The sequence below is a fragment of the Phocoena sinus genome, chromosome 1 (genome assembly GCF_008692025.1).
Source record: "Phocoena sinus isolate mPhoSin1 chromosome 1, mPhoSin1.pri, whole genome shotgun sequence".
Lineage (NCBI taxonomy): Eukaryota > Metazoa > Chordata > Mammalia > Artiodactyla > Phocoenidae > Phocoena > Phocoena sinus.
The window spans coordinates 40,079,360-40,099,257 of NC_045763.1; the positions used below are offsets into that span (position 1 = coordinate 40,079,360).

Genomic DNA, 19,898 nt, shown 5'->3' on the forward strand with positions numbered 1-19,898 from the left:
ACAGATTGCCAACAAACACATGAAAGAATGCTCAACATCATTAATCATTAGAGAAATGCAAATCAAAACTACAATGAGATATCATCTCACACTGGTCAGAATGGCCATCATCAAAAATCCAGAAACAATAAATGCTGGGGAGGGTGTGGAGAAAAGGGAACCCTCGTGCACTGTTGGTGGGAATGTAAATTGATACAGCCCCTATGGAGAACAGTATGGAGGTTCCTTAAAAAACTACAAATAGAATTACCATATGCCCCAGCAATCCCACTACTGGGCATATACCCTGAGAAGACCACAATTCAAAAAGATTCATGTACCAAAATGTTCTTTGCAGCTCTATTTACAATAGCCGGGACATGGAAGCAACCTAAGTGTCCATCAACAGATGAATGGATAAAGATGTGGCACATAAATACAATGGAATATTACTCAGCCATAAAAAGAAACGAAATTGAGTTATTTGTAGTGAGGTGTTTGGACCTAGATAGAGTCTGTCATACAGAGTGAAGTAAGTCAGAAAGAGAAAAACAAATACCGTATGGTAACACACATATATGGAATCAAAGAAAAAAAAAAGTCATTAAGAACCTAGGGGTAAGACGGGAATAAAGACACAGACCTACTAGAGAATGGACTTGAGGATATGGGGAGGAGGAAGGGTAAGCTGTGACAAAGTGAGAGAGTGGCATGGACATATATACACTACCAAACGTAAGGTAGATAGCTAGTGGGAAGCAGCCACATAGCACAGGGAGATCAGCTCGGTGGTTTGTGATCACCTAGAGGGGTGGGATAGGGATGGTGGGAGGGAGGGAGATGCAAGAGGGAAGAGATATGGGAACTTATGTATATGTATAACTGATTCACTTTGTTATAAAGCAGAAACTAACACACCATTGTAAAGCAATTATACTCCAATAAGGATGTTAAAAAAAAAAAGTGATGTGATTGTCTTTCACTTCTGAGTAGGACAGTGTTGTTTGTGTGTGTGTGTGTGTACACGTATACTTATATATATATATATATATATATATATATATATATATATATATATATTAAGGCATTAGAAAGCTGCTTAAACAACAGTACTAGTGATGCCAAGATTCCTGAGGGGAGAGGTGAGTTAATAGTCTGCAGCTGTTATTTTCCTGGGGGCATTTGTGGATTCTGAGAATAAAACAAAATGAGAATCTATGCTTTGTCACAGGTCCACTGCCAGAGGACAAATATACCAGCAGTGTTTTGGCAGTCTTACTATGCTAGATGGACAAAATTAATAATCTGAGAGGCCAAAACTCAATGAGACACGATGGGTGCAAAACTGACCTGATGGGTCCCTCAAGACACTCGCAGAATGTCTGAAACTATGCAGGGTGAAGGGACAAAAAAAGCTCAGCAAAAGCCTCTGAAAAGCAGAAGCGATTTTCAGCTGTCTTGCCTGAGAAGATGAGAGTCATAAATAGTACCTATGAGAAGGAAGGGGCCTAGAACCACACCAACTCTCAGGTAAAAGCCCAAAGGCTGAAAATTAAGAACTTGACAGTTTTGTTTTTTGGTTTTTTTTTTTTTTTTTTAGTATTTAGGATTTAGAGAAAAACTGCAAAGATAAAGCGTTCCTGTACACAGGAACTTCACCCTTCACCTAGCTTCTCTTAATGTTAACATCTCATATAACCACAGTAAATTTTGCAAAAACCAAGAAATTAACATTGGTACAATACTATTACCTAAACTGCAGACTTTATTTGGATTTCACCAGTTTTTCCAATAATGTACTTTTTCTGTTCCAGGATCCAATACAGGATACCATGTTGCATTTAGTCATCATTTCTCCTTAGTCTCCTCCAATCTGTGACAAGTTTCTGTTCTCCCTGTTTCTCATGATCTTGACATATTGGTCAGGTATTTTGTAAAAAATTTCTCAATTTTTTAAAAAAATTATTTATTTATTTATGGCTGTGTTGGGTCTTCGTTTCTGTGCGAGGGCTTTCTCCAGTTGTGGCAAGCGGGGGCCACTCTCATCGCGGTGCGCGGGCCTCTCACTATTGTGGCCTCTCGTTGCGGAGCACAGGCTCCAGACGCACAGGCTCAGTAGTTGTGGCTCACGGGCCTAGTTGCTCCGCGGCATGTGGGATCTTCCCAGACCAGGGCTCGAACCTGTGTCCCCTGCATTGGCAGGCAGATTCTCAACCACTGTGCCACCAGGGAAGCCCTCAATTTGGTTTTGTCTGATGTATTCTCATGTTTAGACTAAGGTTATGGGTTTGGGGGAACCATATGACACAGACGTGCCCTTCACATCCCCTGATATCAAAGGATACATGCTATCAACATGAGTTATCACTAGTGATGTTAATCTTGATCACTTTGCTAATAAGGTGGTGTTATTTGCCAGATTTCTCCACCTAAATTACTATTTCTTTTTTCCATGCTCTATTCTTAGACATAAACCAAGTCCAGCCCACACTCAAGAAGAGAAGAATTAAGCTCTATCTCCTGGAGCGGGCAATATCAACAATTATTATTTAGGATTCTTCTGTAAGGAAGATTGGTCCATTCTCACCGTTAGTCATTCATTGTTTCACTTACATCAGTGTGGACTCATGGATATTTATTTTATTGTTTGGATTATAATTGATACTAATGCTATTTATTTCATTGCTCAAATTATTCCAGAAATGGCCACTGGGGCTCATTCAGGTTGCTCCTGTGTCCTTTTTTTTTTTTGAGTTTTTATTTATTTTTTATACAGCAGGTTCTTATTTTCTATTTTATACATTAGTGTATAGATGCCAATCCCAATCTCCCAATTCATCACACCACCACCACCACCCCCCCGCTTTCTCCTCTTGCTGTCCATAGGTTTGTTCTCTACATCTATGTCTCTATTTTGATATGCCCCTATCCCCCTCACCTTTCTTGAACAATTCCTCACTTTCCACACTACAAGATGTTGTATGCTAATCTTCTGTTTTCCCTGCTCCACCCCGAGAATTAGCTATTGCTCCAAGAAAAAAGCCCTGGTAACTTTCATAGAAAATAGGTATTTAGAAATACATGATAGGTATTAGATCTGGGAGCTGGGTGTCCTTGTTGCTATTGGGTTGTCACTCCTTCTAGGCCCTTTCAGAGGGCAAAGACAGGAAATATGTGTGTATACAAACCCACATATATTCATATATCTATATCTCTGAATTAATCTATCTGTATATATTAAAATAAACATGAATTAAAACTGTCATCTCAGACTCTAATCCAACTTCCCAGGGTTCATTCTAGCTTTTTCCCGTCTTGTTTCTTTATAACTTCTTTTTTCTGACAATAAGAAACCTGGTTGTTTTATCCACAATTTATTTACTTATTTATCCAACTCTCATATAGATGTAATTTCAGAATTGTTAGTCCATATCCCTGTATGAAACACATTTATCTACTAGAGCAGGGGTTGGCAAACAGCTCCCAGGGCAATTCTGGCCCTTTGCCTGTTTTGGTATGGCTGAGAGTAATTTTTACATTTTTAAATGACTGGGGGGATAAAACAGAATATTTCATGAAAATTACATGAAATTCACATTTTAGTGCACATGGATAAAGTTTTATTGAAACACAGTCATGCTCATTTGTTTATGTGTTGTCTATGACTGCTTTCATGCCATATCAACAGAGCTGAGTAGTTGTGACAGGGACCCTATGGCACACAGACTCACAAAATATTTACTATCTGGCTCCTTCCAGAAAAAGTTTGGTGATCCCTAAACAAGAATACAGTGATCATGTAGTTCTTTTTGGCTTTAGTGTTACAGTATCCAGCCAAAATACCATATTCCAAAGTAATTTAGATAAGCTAATTTAAAGATAAGTCTTGTATTTTTAATACTGCTAGTTTAATATAATCTACATTAATTCTTCAGAAGACCCAACATCACACTTTTAACTTTTAATACAATAAATTTAACTCTTTCTAATGTACATTTTTCTAGGAGTTTTGACAAATGCATAAAATTATATAACAGTCACACCAGTATATCAGGCAGCTCCTGTACCCTAAAAATTCCCCTGTGAGGCTGGTTTCTTTGTAGTCGACAGCTTCTGCATCTCCTAACTTCTGCTATTTTAACAATGTCATATAAATAAAATCATACAATGTGTAGCTTTGGGGTTCTGGCTTCTTTCATTTAGCAAACTAAATTTAAGATTCATCATGTTGTAGCATACATTAATAGCTCATTCTTTTTTATTGCTGAATTATATTCGATTGAATGGCTATACCAGTTTGTTCACCATTCACAATTAAAGTGCATCTTGTTTCCTTCTAGTTTTTGGTAATGATGAATACAGTTTCTATAAACATTAATGTACAGGTTTCTGTGTGAAGATATGCTTTCAATTCACTTGGGTAAACAGCTAAGAAAAGGATTGCTGGGTCATATAAGTGTATGTTTAAACGTATATATAACTACCTTCAAACTGTCCTCAAAAGTGGCTGTACCTCTGAGCATTCCCACCAGCATTGAATGAGAATTCCTGTTGCTCCGTATCCTTGACAGCATTTGCTACTGCAAGTTTTGCAGGGTTTCTTTGCGGCACTGGGGTCGGGGGATGTTTCTGTTTAACAAATTCTAATATGTGTGTAGTGCATCTCAGGTAGTTTTAATTTGCATTTCTGTAAAGACTATTGAGCATCTTTTCATATATTAATTGGATAAAAATGTCTGTTCAGGTCATGTGCCCATTTTTCAATTAGCAATAATCGCGCCTCGGATAAACCTCATTGGCTACGATACTGCCACTGCGCAAAGCTTCATGTGCCCATTTTTAATTGGGTTATTTATTTTCTCATTGTTGAGTCTGAAGAGTTGTTTTTATACATTTTATTTTTTTTATGTATTTTATTTTTTTTGCGGTACGCGGGCCTCTCACTGCTGTGGCCTCTCCCGTTGTGGAGCACAGGCTCCGGACGCGCAGGCTCAGCGGCCATGGCTCACGGGCCCAGCCGCTCCGCGGCATGTGGGATCTTCCCGGACCGGGGCACGAACCCGTGTCCCCTGCATCGGCAGGCAGACTCTCTATCACTGCGCCACCAGGGAAGCCCTGTTTTTATACATTTTAATTATGGATATAAGTCCTTAATTATATATGTGATTTGCAAATATTTTCATTCAGACAAGGGTTCGTCTTTCTATTCTCTTAACAGTGTCTTTCACAGAGCAAAAGTTTTTAATTTCAATTAAATTTAATTTATCAATAATTTTGCTTTTCCTTTATGGATCATGTGTTTGGTGTCATATCTAAAGTCATTGCTAAATATAAATTAAGTGGACTTTCTACTATGTTTTAGGTCTAGGATACATATATATATATATATATATATATATATATATATATATATATATATATTTGTTGTTATTGTTGTTGTATGTGGGCCTCTCACTGTTGTGGCCTCTCCCGTTGTGGAGTACAGGCTCTGGACACGCAGGTTCAGCGGCCATGGCTCACGGGCCCAGCCGCTCTGCGGCATGTGGGATCTTCCCAGACCGGGCACGAACCCGTGTCCCCTGCATTGGCAGGCGGACTCTCAACCACTGTGCCACCAGGGAAGCCCCTAGGATATATTTTGAATTATGTGTCAAGGAGTTTGTTTTTGTTTTCGTTTATCGACAACCATGTGTTAAAAAGACAACAAATGCAAAGACTCCATTTAATTGACTTTGTACTTTTGTCAAAAATCAATATTTGTGTGGGTCTATTTCCAGAGTATCTCTCCTATTCCTTGAAATCTGTGTCTATAATTTAGTCAATACTACAGGCTTCATTGCTATGCTTTACAGTAAGTCTTAAAATTAGGTAGTGGGTCCTCCAACTTTGTTCTTTTCAGAACTGTTTTGGTTTTTCAAGTTCCTGTGCTTTTCTATACATCCTAGAATCAGCTTGTCAATATCTATTTAAAAGCTTGACGGAGTTTTATCATTTCATTGAATATAGAGTTCAAACTGGGGAAAATTGACATCTTAATATGGAGTCCTCCAATCCATGAATATGGTATATCTCTGATTCATTCTACCTTCTTTGATTTCTTTCAATGGTGTTTTGTAGTTCTCAGAATGCAGATCCTGCATTAGGTATAATCCTGTTAGAATTATACCTAAGCATTTCAATTTCTGGTGCTACTGTAAACTGTATGGGTTTTCTAAATTAAAATTCCAATTGTTCACTGCTGGTATATAGGAAATATTACTTTCTTTGTATTTTGTGACATTGCTAAACTCACTTATTAGGAGCTTTTAGGTTGTTTGGAATTTTCTACATAGATAACCATATCCTTTGCAAATACAGTTTTGTTTCTTCCCTTCTAACCTTTATGCCTTTTATTTATTTTTCTTGACTGTCTGCATTATCTAAGACTCCCAGTATGATGTTAAAGGAATGGTGAGAGAGGGCATGCTTGCCTTGTTTCTGAGCTTAGGGGGAAAGTATTCAGTCTTTCACCATTAAGTATAATGTTAGCTGTAGGTTTTTCAAAGATGGTCTTTATTAGGTTAACGAAGTATCCTTCTACCTCAACTTTACTAAGAGTGTTTACCATGAATAGATTTGAATTTTGTTGGATACTTTTTCTGCCTATTGAAATGACACTGAGAACAAATATGTATTTAATCCTATGTTAATCCTATTCCTCCTATGTTAATAGGAGGAATTTACATTGCATTTCTGGAATAAGCCCACATGATTAGGATGTATTTTCATTTTTATATACTTCTGGTTCTAATTTGCTAATATGTTGTTAGGGATTTTTACATATATGTTCATGAAGGATTTTGGTCTGTATTTTTCTTTTCTTTTAATGTCATTGTCTGGTTTTGGCATCAGAAGAAATGTTGATATCATAAGATGATCTGGGGAGTATTCTTTCTTCTACTTTCAGGAATGTGTAAAACTGGCATTATGTTTTCTTTAAAGGTTTGGTAGAATTCACTAGAGAAAGCCTCTGGGCTTAGCGTTTTCTTTTATGGAAGATTCCTAACTTTAAATTAAATTTCTTTAATAGATATACAACCATTGTAATTATCTATTTCTTTTTGAGTTAGCCTCAGTAGTCTATGTCTTTCAAGATGTTCTTGAAAGTTATGTCTTTCAAGAAGTTTCAAATAGTTTTAACAGCAATGTAAACAGAGTAGAAGACAGGATTAGCAAACTAGAGGACATTTCAAAAGAAAGTATCTAAACTAGAAAGAGAGAGAGAAAAAAAAAGAATTAAAAACATCAAAATAAGCATATGATACACAGTCTAAAGACCTTATATAAATGTAACTGGAAATTCCAGATGGACAGTAAATAGATATTGGGGCAGAAGCAATGTTTAAAGAAAGAATGAACAGGTTTTCCAAAACTGATGAAAGATATCAACCTAAAACTTTAAGAAGCTCTTAAAGTATGATGTTAAAGGAATGGTGACTTAACGTAGAATTGATCCAAGAAAATTACATCTAGGTATATCACAGTACGATTACTAAACACAAAGTTGAAGAGCAAATCTTAACTGCAACAGAGGGGGGAAACTCCACATTACTGCAAAGGAATGACAGCTGACTTTTCAACTGACACAAATGAATGGCTTCTTTAAAGTGCCCAAGGAGGGAATTCCCTGGCAGTGCAGTGGTTAGGATTCCACTTTCACTGCTTTCACTGCCAAGGGCACAGGTTCAATCCCTGGTCAGAAAACTAAGATCCCATAAGCCATGCGGTGTGGCAAAAAAAAAAAAAAAAAAAAAAAAAAAAAAAAAGTGCCAAAGAAAATAACCACCAACCTAGAAATTTATAACTTTATATCTAGTAAAACCACCCTATACAGAAGTAAAATCATGATGTTTTCAAACAAACAAACTGGAATTCAAAGCCAGGATAATAACATGAAAGAAAGTACTAAAGGGAGTTTTTTGGGCAGGAGGAAAATGACTCAAAAATCCAAATGGGAATATGGAATTGCAGGAAAGGATGAAGAATAATAGAAAGGGTAAATATGTGATTAAAATGAATAAACATTACTATGCAAGCAAAATTAATTTATTGTGTGTTTTATATATGTAGAATCAAAATTCATGATAATAGATGTTCAGAAGAAGAGGTGGGGGCTTCCCTGGTGGCACAGTGGTTGAGAGTCCACCTGCCGATGCAGGGGACACGGGTTCGTGCCCCAGTCCGGGAAGATCCCACATGCCGTGGAGCGGCTGGGCCCGTGAGCCATGGCCGCTGAGCCTGCGCTCCGCAACGGGAGAGGCCACAACAGTGAGAGGCTCGCGTACGGCAAAAAAAAAAAAAAAAAAGAAGAGGTGGGTTAAAAAAAGAGTTAACTGTTTTCAGGTCCCAACATTACTGGGGAGGTCAACAAAGAAATAATTTGTTATATATGCAAGTTGAAATCTCTAGAGAAATGAATAACAGAATAGTAAAAAAAAATGAATAATGAGTTAATAAAAAGGAAATGGATAATTAAAAAGTTACTAATCCAAATGAAATCTGCATCAATCTACATAAAAATTCTAGATTTTCATTACTGGAAAGAAATCTCATGTGCTATTCACAAGATACGCACTTTAAATATATTGATAAAAAGCAAAGGATGGAAAAATATACACCATGCATATACTAGGGAAAAGAAAGCTGCTATAACTATACAACTGGTAGACAAAACATACTGTGAAACAAGAAATATTACTAGAAACAAAAAGGGAACCTACATAAGAGGTTTGTATCGTAGTCTGAAATCTGTATCCAACTAACAATTTGGCTTCAAAATACATAAAATAAAATTAACAGAACTAGAAAGAAAAACAGACATATTCACAATCATAAAACTTGAAACTTTCATGAAATTTGACACCTACCTACCACTATACAGAAAAAAATAATTCCAGCAAAAAGCCTTTAGAAGAAAACATATGATAGAATCTTGAACTAGACTGATGGAAGAAATTTTCACATATTGAGGTATGGGGAATCATTCTGGCTTGTACATCATTTGGCTTGAACTTTATGCTAACTAGAGCCAGAAGTCTTATGGTCTGTCAAATGTACATTGTACAATTGCTTTAACTAAAAACAACAACAGCAGCAAACAACAAAAATGCACTTTGCACTTACCAGACTGTTTAGAATGTCCACTTGGAAGACAGGGATAAATGTGCGCCCTTTCTATGACACTAATGCTAGTACTCCTTCGAAGATGCGGTTCCCTTCTCAGACACTGTGGTCATGCTGACTCGCTGTGTATGTGCTAATCAGTCTCTTTGGAAACTTTGAAGGACTGTACCCCTGTCATTTCTGATGTTTGTTCTTTGTTCTGACAAGATATGAAACTGCGGTTCAGGCATCCAAAATGGAGCCCGTTGGTCACTGTGGAGGTGGTTTCAGACACGTTCCTGCATCACTAAGACCTTGAAATTTTCTGAACTGTATCAAACTCAAGGATACCACCAGCAGTTCTCAAAACAACATCTGCAGCTGCAGCCAGCTGCAACCTTAAGGTCTCAAGGTCTCCCCCTGTGACTACACAGCCATTTCGGACCCTAACCAATCCTTACTGAACTCATCTACCTAACTGTAACTCTGCGGTTTTTGCTGATATAAGCCTCCTCCACTTTGTAGTCTGGCAGAACACAATTCAAGTGCTTCTCCTTCACAATTCAAGTGTCCTCGGTTATAGTCCTCACTCTGGCTCTAATAAAGCTCTTCTCTATTCCTATTTTGGATTTATTATTTCTGTTGATAAGACAAAAATTATAAAAATGCTAATAAAAAAAGATAAATTTGATCCATTGTACGTAAGAACTTCTTTTCATCAAAAGATACCATTAAGAGAATGAAAAGGCAAGGCACAGAGTGGAAAAAGAAAATTGCAAAACATATATCTGACATATCAAAAATCAACATGGAACTTTAACAAAACAAAAAAAGAGACAACTCAGTACAAAAATAGGCAAATAACTTGAACAAGTACTCACGAAAGAGGATATCCAAATAGCCAATAAACATATGTACTAGTCATCAAGAAACAGCGAATTAAAACCATTATGTTATAAAACTATTTCTCACTATCAAAATGCCAAAATTAAAATACACACACACACACACACACACACACACACACACAACCTATCAGTAGTAGCGAGGACAAACTGAATTCACACAGGCTGGCAGTGGGAGTGTAAACTGTTAAAATCACTTGGAAAAGTCTTTGGCGGTATCTAGTAAAGCTTAATGTTTACACACTCTATGAGCAATTCCACTGGTAGGGACATAACCAAATAAAATGTATACAATGTTACCCAAGGATTAATAAGCTGTTCATAGCAGTTCTAAAATAGCTCAAACCAGAAACAATCCACATGCCCATAAATAGAGGAATGCATAAATCAATGGCAGTGTTTTCACACAATGAAATACCATGCAGCAGCAAGAGTGCAGAACTATATATAACAAGATGTCTGTATTGCAAAAATGTCTGAATTGAAAAAACAAAATGAAGTAACTAAGAAAAGAAGGGAAAAGACATGGTTGGATGTCATTTGTATAAAGATCAAAAATATACAATACTAATCTTGCTATTAGAAGTTAGGATAATGTTAACCCTGGGAGTGACAGTCACTGGGACTATCTATATTACACTTTGAAAACAAATTTAATTTAAAATCAATATGCATACAGAAACTTTCAACAGTACAAACTGATGTCAATGTCACATAATCCAGTTATATCCCCAGGACTAAGCTTGGTGTCCAACATGACTCATGATAAACAATTGTTTTTAAATTAATGACTGAAACAAGAAATCAAACACAAAAAGAATAATATACTGTAATTATTTCCCAGCTGTTGTTCATATATATGTTTATTTGCCTTATGTCAGAAAGTATTCTTATACTGATCTTCTCTAATATTAAACCTGATAAACCTGACCTCTTCTTTTCCTCTTTTAAGTTTTAATTAACATAAAAATCAGCTGGGAAACTTCTCCAAAATACATATGTCTCATCCCATCTCTCGTTCTACCATTTAATCAAATCTGTTCGCAGGAAATGGAATTGCTTTATTCTGGGTCACAAAACAAGGGTTCCCATATTTTGAAGGCTGTGAAAAAATTATCATAAAGTCACTACTTACTCTTTATGAGATAGTTATCACTAACATTTTTTATAGTTCACATGATCTGTGTCAAACATTTTGCATAATGACTCAGGTCAAGCAGGAAGTTAGATACATTGCCTTTAGCAAAACCACTGACTTCCATTAAATGGAGGTTGTATCTTTTCTATTCCTTCCCAGTGATTAAACTATGCGAGCTTTAAGCATCTTGGGTGGTTTTCATGCCTAATTATAAAAAGCCTTCAAAAGAAAAATTTAGAAACTAACATATAAATGTCTCTGATGAGCCTGATGTGACTTCAAGACATTCTTTACCCGGTCATGGATCTCATCGCAGTTTGAAGGTGAACACCAGTCAGAATGGAATCTGTAGGCATAAAAAACAAAGGTGACTTGTAGCCAGAGGGAGAGAAAAGTAAATCTTTCCAAATGCCAGACACAGAAAGTTATTTTTTCTTATCTCTATGTGATAACATAAAAAGATTAAAATAACATATTTTCTTTCTTTGACCCGAGGACGAGAGGCAGATATAAAATCAGGTACTAATTCTCAACTGTAGTATTAAGTCCTCACAATATGTTCCATTAACAGTCTTAATAATAAAGTTTGACATGATTTGGGGAGAGCATATCTATATATCTGACCATTTTAACAATTTCCATACATAATTCTTTAGAGGTTTATCTTTAAATAAAGATATAAATTTTTATATTAGAGCAATAACTCCACCTATAGTGCCTTTAAAATTAGTTCTTATTTTCCAGTCTTGAAATTAAACATGTCAAAGGAGAAGGAAAGCAACTATTCCTCTTTCTCATGCCCTTCCCAAACTCAAAACTGGCACTTGTATAATTAAGCTACTTTATTTGTTTTATACAAGTAATAATGAAAATTTCCACATCCATCTGATTATAATGCATCTACATGACATATTCTTGATAATTCCTTTATAAAGGAATGAGTACTAAAATGTTAACAGGTTGCTTAAAACTTTCTAGCTCCCAGTTTGTTCTTACAAAGTTATAATTTTATGTGTTTACACAAAGTATAAACTGTTAAGCAGGATAAATGATTTACATAATCTGTTTTAAAGAATGCAATCAGTAATGGATGATCAACTATATATAAATGTTAATCTCCTGCATTTGTAATAGGAAGTGTTGCTGCATTTATGGAAATATATCGGCAGACCTTGCTATTTGCTACAAATGTAACACATCTTGAAAATCAGAGACCCAAATATCCAGCTCCAAGAGGATCTCTTCAATGATACTATGAGAGGATCCACTAGTCTGTGCTGTGGTATAAGAAATAATTACCTAGCAATCTAACTCCATTTACAAAAAGCAAAACCTTTAGCATGATCAAAAAGAATATCAGCTCCTTTTAAGTTAGATTTTCTATTATTTCTTAGTCTGATTTTAGTAATAACTCTACAAGCTAATATAAATTATAAGTCATAATATTAATATTTATACTTTAAGGAGAAAACTGCTTCTGAAATGTAACACTTATAATCAAAATTGAAACCCTTGTATGGTGTGCTAACCCTATTGGAGGTATTCTTTAAATAGGCTTAAAGCAAGAAGGACTTTCACTATAAATAAATTCATTTGCTTAGAGTCACTGGTAAAGTTTTCAAAAGTCTGTTTATTCATATACATGATTAAGGAGTCAGCTTTTTACAGCAAGCTTAGAGGAAAACTTATTTAATTTTAATGAAGATTTACCTAGATAAACCAGAGCTGTATGTTCTGTCATATTCCCAAGTTTGCCTGGGACATAAAATCTACATTTACATCAGTTTAAATTGTTTATTGATTCCAATGGATTGTATAAACATAGTATATTTCTCAGTGACCTAAAAGCCAGATCAGAGAATGTCTTATATTTAAAGATGTGGTACTGAGTGTGCTAAAAAGAACAAAATGTTTTTGTTCCTAGTAATGTCTTAAAGACATATTGTTTGACATATTTTACTTTCTTTTATAGACTAGATCTAGATCTTTTTTAGAAAATACACTCAAAGCAGAGGTGTTCTACGTTAGTGAAAGTAAAAAAGTTTATTTACCCTGGAAAGTACCCCAATAAAATTTTATTAACTTATTTAGATGTATTCAAACTAAATTGCCATTATATTCTTTTATTTTAAAAGTACCTCAAGTTTCCTCAAGTCGTAAGTAAAATATGTAATGTTTAATATTTGAATCACTGATATCCTTCTGGCAAAGAACTTATTTATCTATATCTACTATCCAACATCAAAATAAATGTGTAAATGCTGTTACCTACTCTAAACCATCCCCTGCATTGAAATATGAAAAAGGGACAGTTGACTTTAGCTACCCTCAATAAAGAATTTTTGAAAATAGCCTCAGTGAAGAATTTATCAACCTGGCTTCAAAGCTGGGACAATTTATACAAGGATAAAATAACACAAGACTAAAATTGGTATTTTACTATAGTAGTAGACAACTGGAGAGTTCTGCAAAATATGCAAAAAGGTAGAAAACTAAATCAATATTTATAAAAACATATCCAAGGAGATACAGGTAAAAAAAATTCTTGAAAACCTACAGATATGGCAAAGAACCTAATCAAGAAAACCACAAGGGCTTCCCTGGTGGCGCAGTGGTTGAGAGTCTGCCTGCCGATGCAGGGGACATGGGTTCGTACCCCGGTCCGGGAGGATCCCACATGCTGCGGAGCGGCTGGGCCCGTGAGCCATGGCCGCTGAGCCTGTGTGTCCGGAGCTTGTGCTCCACAACGGGAGAGGCCACAACAGTGAGAGGCCCGCATACCACAAAAAATAAAAAAGAAAAAAAAGAAAACCACAAGTGCTTAATTCTAAAAGTAGGGAAAAAGAGTGTAGCACCAACTGAATATCTGAACATCTGAGCAGACATGGAAATCAAAGAAAGTCCCTGAAAACTGAGATGCAAGTTACCAGACTTCAGTAGAAAAACCTCTCTTCAAGAGCTTCTCCTGAACTTTTAAAGCCTATAGACACACAGACATATATCTCCCTATGTAAATATATAGTTGTATCTATCTATCTATGTATCTATCCATCTATGTATCTAGCTATGTATCTATCTACCTACCTACCTACCTACCTACCTATCTGTCTGAACTTGATCTCCATAGGCATAATTCTAATACCCTTGAAGCAACATTCATCAAAATTCCCTATCTCAGGATGAGGGTCTCTAGCATACCTTCATATACCCATTTCAAATGCTTACAGGGCTAATGAGGAAATAGATAAATCTATCTGTTCAAGACAGAGATGTTTTAATACAGTTTCCAAACTGATATACTCTTGTTTGAATCATCAGTTTTGAGATGAACTTTTGATAGACTCTCTACAGCTAATTTAAACTTTCTTATTTATGCCTGATAGCCCTAAGTACGCTGCAGGAATTTGGTGTGGTACTTTAGCTTTTTGATACCATTTGTAAAGATAGGTTTTATTTCTACGTGTTGACGGCATATCTCTTAGGTTTTCAAATTTCTATAAAATTTCTTAAATACCCAGGGTTGGGTTTTCGGTTTTGTTTTTTAATTTATGACAACTCTGGTTTTCTATGTTACCATGAGGGAGGCAAGGAATTTCCAATTTGGATTCAACAACAACAAAAACAGATGAAGAAGAATTATTTCTTTCACATTCAAATTATAATTTGTTTGCCAAAGCATTTTTAGAGGGAGAACTAGAATCTTTACATAAGGTTAAGATAGACAGACGATTAAGATTCTCTTGGCAAGTTGGGGGTAGGTAATTTGAGGAAAATAGGCGCCATGTACCAATAATATATAGTATCATCATTATCACTAAAAGGAAAATATAACCTATGCTATTTTTATACATAAGCCATGACTATAATATTAAATCTCTATGAATCTACTAAAAACAAACTATCATATACTCTATTTTTCACTTGGGAACTACAAAATTTAATTAGGGTTAAAGTGACCCTAATTAATAAACTCACTAATAGTTAATAAACTCACTTTAAGAGAACTGGGCTGGGAAGGAGTATCTAGCATTGTATAATATGCAATATGTTCTAAACAAAAACAATTTAAAGTAAGTCTCTTAAAATCAGATTATCCCGTTACGAATAATCACATCACATACATAATTACTGCCTGCTCTTTTCTTTTTTTTTTTTTTTTTTTTTTGCGGCACGCGGGCCTCTCACTGTTGTGGCCTCTCCCATTGCGGAGCACAGGCTCCGGACACGCAGACTCAGCGGCCATGGCTCACGGGCCCAGCCGCTCTGCGGCATGTGAGATCTTCCCGGACCGGGGCACAAACCCGTGTCCCCTGCATCAGCAGGCGGACTCTCAACCACTGCGCCACCAGGGAAGCCCTGCCTGCTCTTTTCTAATGATGATTATTCAAAAATTTAGTACAGAAATAGAGACCAAGCATTACCTTTCCCTGAGAGAAGCACGATTTAATACAGGGCTTGGAGAATGCTTCGGCATTGTAGAGGGTGCTGAGTGAACGAGTAAGGTCCTGGATGAATGCTGGGGATGGCTACATGACCTTGAACTCAAATAGTCATCACATCTTTCCAAAGAGTCATTGAAGTCTCTCCCATGAGGTGTTCTGATGACCTGTTTAAAAATTTTTTATATATATACATGTATATATATGTGTGTATATATATATATATATATATACACACACACACACACAGACACACACAGGATATATATAGTGACATTATACACACACACACACACACACACACACATACCCTTTGTAAAAGTAAAAAAATCAAATATAACGCCACAGCTATATTTGAAGGTAAATTTCAAAATGTAGCAGTCATTACTACCACTGCATGACTAGACATTAAATACATATGATTATTCATTCCACATGTCCAAAATCTACAGAACTTTATCAATTCCAATGGCTTTTGAGTAGGAATAGGGTAAAGGTAGGGATGTATATATAAAACAAAGGACAAATACACATGAACTAATGATAGTCTAGTTTATCTATGAGGCCGAACAAAACAGAATTCTAGTCCTCATACTCATTCATTGCTTCATAATAAATCAGGGTAGATAAATGAATAAATTCCTACCCTTGTAGAACTTATATTCTAGTAAAATTTACATTCTAGTAAGGAGAGAGAGATTTAAAAACACACACCTGGAGTCTGTCATACAGAGTGAAGTAAGTCAGAAAGAGAAAAACAAATACCGTATGCTAACACATATATATGGAATCTAAAAAAAAAAAACCAAAAAATAAAAAAAAAAAACATGGTTCTGAAGAACCTAGGGGCAGGACAGGAATAAAGACGCAGAAGTAGAGAATGGACTCAATTGAGGACACAGGGAGGGGGAAGGTTAAGCTGGGACGAAGTGAGAGAGTGGCATGGACTTATAAATACTACCAAATGTAAAACAGACAGCTAGTGGAAAGCAGCCGCATAGCACAGGGAGATCAGCTCAGTGCTTTGTGACCACATAGAGGGATGGGATAGGGAGGGTGGGAGGGAGATGCAAGAGGGAGGAAATATGGGGATATATGTATACGTATAGCTGATTCACTTTGTTATAAAGCAGAAACTAATACACCATTGTAAAGCAATTATACTCCAATAAAGATGTTAAAACACACACACACACACACCTGCCCGCCCAAAATAAATAGGTAAAATATACAGTATATGGAAGGATGGTAAATACCATGGGAAGAAAATAAAGGCGATAAGAAGTGCTGCTGGGTGGAGTGGCAGGGGTATGTAGGGCAGGAGCTGTAATTCGAAATACAGTAGTCAATTGGGACCTCACAGAGAAGACTGTCCTAGTAAAGACCTAGGGAGTAAAGGCCTGAAGACCCTAGTGAAGACCATAAGACCTAAGTCAGGGGGACATTTGTGAGAAGAACGTTCCAGAAAGAGAGAAAAATAAACACAAAGATCCTGTGGATGGGGTAGGGTGCATGCCTGATAGTTAGAAATAGCAAGGAAGCCAACAGGGCTAGACAGAATAGTAGGAAATAAAGTAAATAAGGTAAATTTTAAGGATTTAGCCTTCTATTCTAAACAGAGGAAAAATAAGCTCTTTTTATTTTTTTTGTAAGTAAGATCTCCTCGGCTACTGTGTCGAGAACAGTCTATAGTGGGCCCAAGGGCAAAGGCAAGGAAATCAGTTAAGAAACTATTACAACAAAGTATGGAAAGAACGCTGGCTTGATTCTGAGTGATAGCAGTGGAGGCAAAAAGTGATCAGATTCAGAAGTCATCTGGAAGATACAGCCAACAGGATTTGCACAGACTGACTATCAAGGATAACATCAAAGTTTTCTGGTGAAATCAACTGGAAGAGTTGAGTTTGTATGAATTAGCTATACCCTTCCAAAAGGACAGGTGGAAGAGTAAGATATTAGGAGTCTGGTTTTGGACATGTTGAGCTTCACACATCTATTCATCATCCAAACTATTAAAGCAGAGGTTCAGGAGAAGAGTCCAGGATAAATGTACAAGCTGGTAATTTCCAGAGTCTAAATGGCATTTAAAAGTATGGCACTAGGTGATATAACCAAGGAAGTGAGCATAAATAGGAAACACCTGAAAACTGAGCCCTGGGAAGACTCCACTGTTTAGAGGCTGGGAAGATGAGAAGGAAACAAACTGAGGAATGGCCAGGGAAGAAGTGGAAGAAAAAGGAGAATGTGTTATTCTGGAAGTCAATTAAATAATGTATTTCAAGGAGGAGGAGTAACTAGCTCGGTCAAGTACTGCTGACAGGTCAAGGCAGAAAAGGCTAGGAATGAACTTCTGGATTTTAGCAGCGGGGGGGGGGGGGGGTCATAAAAATATTAATAAGAGTAGCTTTGGTGGGGGCTTCCCTGGTGGCACAGTGGTTAAGAGTCCGCCTGCCAATGCAGGGGACATGGGTTTGAGCCCTGGAACAGGAAGAGCCCACATGCCGCGGAGCAACTAAGCCCATGTGCCACAACTACTGAGCATCTGAGTCACAAATACTGAGCCCGTGTGCCACAGTTACCAAAGCCCATGCACCCAGAGCCCATGCTCTGCAACAAGAGAAGCCACCGCAATGAGAAGCCCATGCACCGCAGCGAAGAGTAGCCCCGGCTTGCCACAACTAGAGAAAGCCTGTGTGCAGCAACAAAGACCCAACACAGCCAAAAATAAATTAAAATAATTTTTAAAAAAGAGAGTGATAATCTGGAGTTAAGTTCAAGAGAGAATGAGAGAGACCTAAATGTAAGGTCAGACACTATCAAACTCTTAGAGGTAAACATAGGCAGAACACTGTATGACATAAATCACAGCAAGAGCCTTTTTGACCCACCTCTTAGAGAAATGGAAATTAAAACGAAAATAAACAAATGGGACCTAATGAAACTTAAAAGCTTTTGCACAGCAAAGGAAACCATAAACAAGACAAAAAGACAACCCTCAGAATGGGAAAAAATATTTGCAAATGAAGCAACTGACAAAGGATTAATCTCCAAAATTTACAAGCAGCTCATGCAGCTCAATATCAAAAAAAGAAACAACCCAATCCAAAAATGGGCAGAAGACCTAGACATTTCTCCAAAGAAGATATACAGATTGCCACCTAACACATGAAAGAATGCTCAACATCATTAATCATTAGAGAAATGCAAATCAAAACTACAATGAGATATCATCTCACACTGGTCAGAATGGCCATCATCAAAAAATCTACAAACAATAAATGCTGGGGAGGGTGTGGAGAAAAGGAAACACTCTTGCACTGCTGGTGGGAATACAAATTGATACAGCAACTATGGAGAACAGCATGGAGGTTCCTTAAGAAACTAAAAATAGAACTACCATACGACCCACTACTGGGCATATACCCTGAGAAAGCCGTAATTCAAAAAGTCATGTACCACAATGTTCATTGCAGCTCTATTTACAATAGCCAGGACATGGAAGCAACCTAAGTGTCCATCGACAGATGAATGGATAAAGAAGATGTGGCACATATATACAATGGAATATTACTCAGCCATAAAAAGAAACAAAATTGAGTTATTTGTAGTGAGGTGGATGGACCTAGAGTCTGTCATACAGAGTGAAGTAAGTCAGAAAGAGAAAAACAAATACCGTATGCTAACACATATGTACAGAATCTAAAAAACAGAAACAAAAAGAAATGGTCATGAAGAACCTAGGGGCAAGACGGGAATAAAGACGCAGACCTACTAGAGAATGGACTTGAGGATATGGGGAGGGGGGAGGGTAAGCTGTGACAAAGTGAGAGAGTGGCATAGACATATATACACTACGAAACGTAAAATAGATAGCTAGTGGGAATCAGCTGCATAGCACAGGGAGATCAGCTCGGTGCTTTGTGACCACCTAGAGGGGTGGGATAGGGAGGGTGGGAGGGAGGGAGATGCAAGAGGGAAGAGATATGGGGATATATGTATATGTATAACTGATTCACTTTGTTATAAAGCAGAAACTAACACACCATTGTAAAGCAATTATACTCCAATAAAGATGCTAAAAAAAAATTAGGTAAATACCAAGGAAATCTGAGTAAATTAAGGACTTTAGTTAATAATAATATATCTATATTGATCCATTAATTATAGCAAATGTACCATACTAAATAAGATGATAATAATATGAGAAACTGGGTATGGAGTATATGAGAACTCTCTGTACTATCTTTGTGTTTTTTATGTAAATATAAAACTGCTCTTAAAAAAAAAAAAAGAACT

The 19,898-nt window shown here is 36.7% G+C and overlaps 1 protein-coding gene and 1 pseudogene across 3 annotated transcripts in view; both read right to left on the reverse strand.

Annotated features, from left to right (window-relative positions):
- The window catches only part of SPATA6 (spermatogenesis associated 6), a 150,412-nt gene that overhangs the window by 40,066 nt on the left and 90,448 nt on the right, over positions 1-19,898 (reverse strand). For 2 of the 3 annotated variants that reach the window (XM_032635854.1, XM_032635872.1), the window contains exons 10-11: positions 15,585-15,769; positions 11,410-11,509 (exon numbers count right to left, since the gene is read on the reverse strand). In XM_032635854.1, the coding sequence (XP_032491745.1) occupies positions 11,410-11,509; positions 15,585-15,769 (285 nt within the window). The remainder of the gene's footprint in view (positions 1-11,409; positions 11,510-15,584; positions 15,770-19,898) is intronic. The other variant, XM_032635863.1, reaches the window with a different exon arrangement.
- LOC116745639 lies at positions 4,674-4,804 on the reverse strand (annotated as a pseudogene).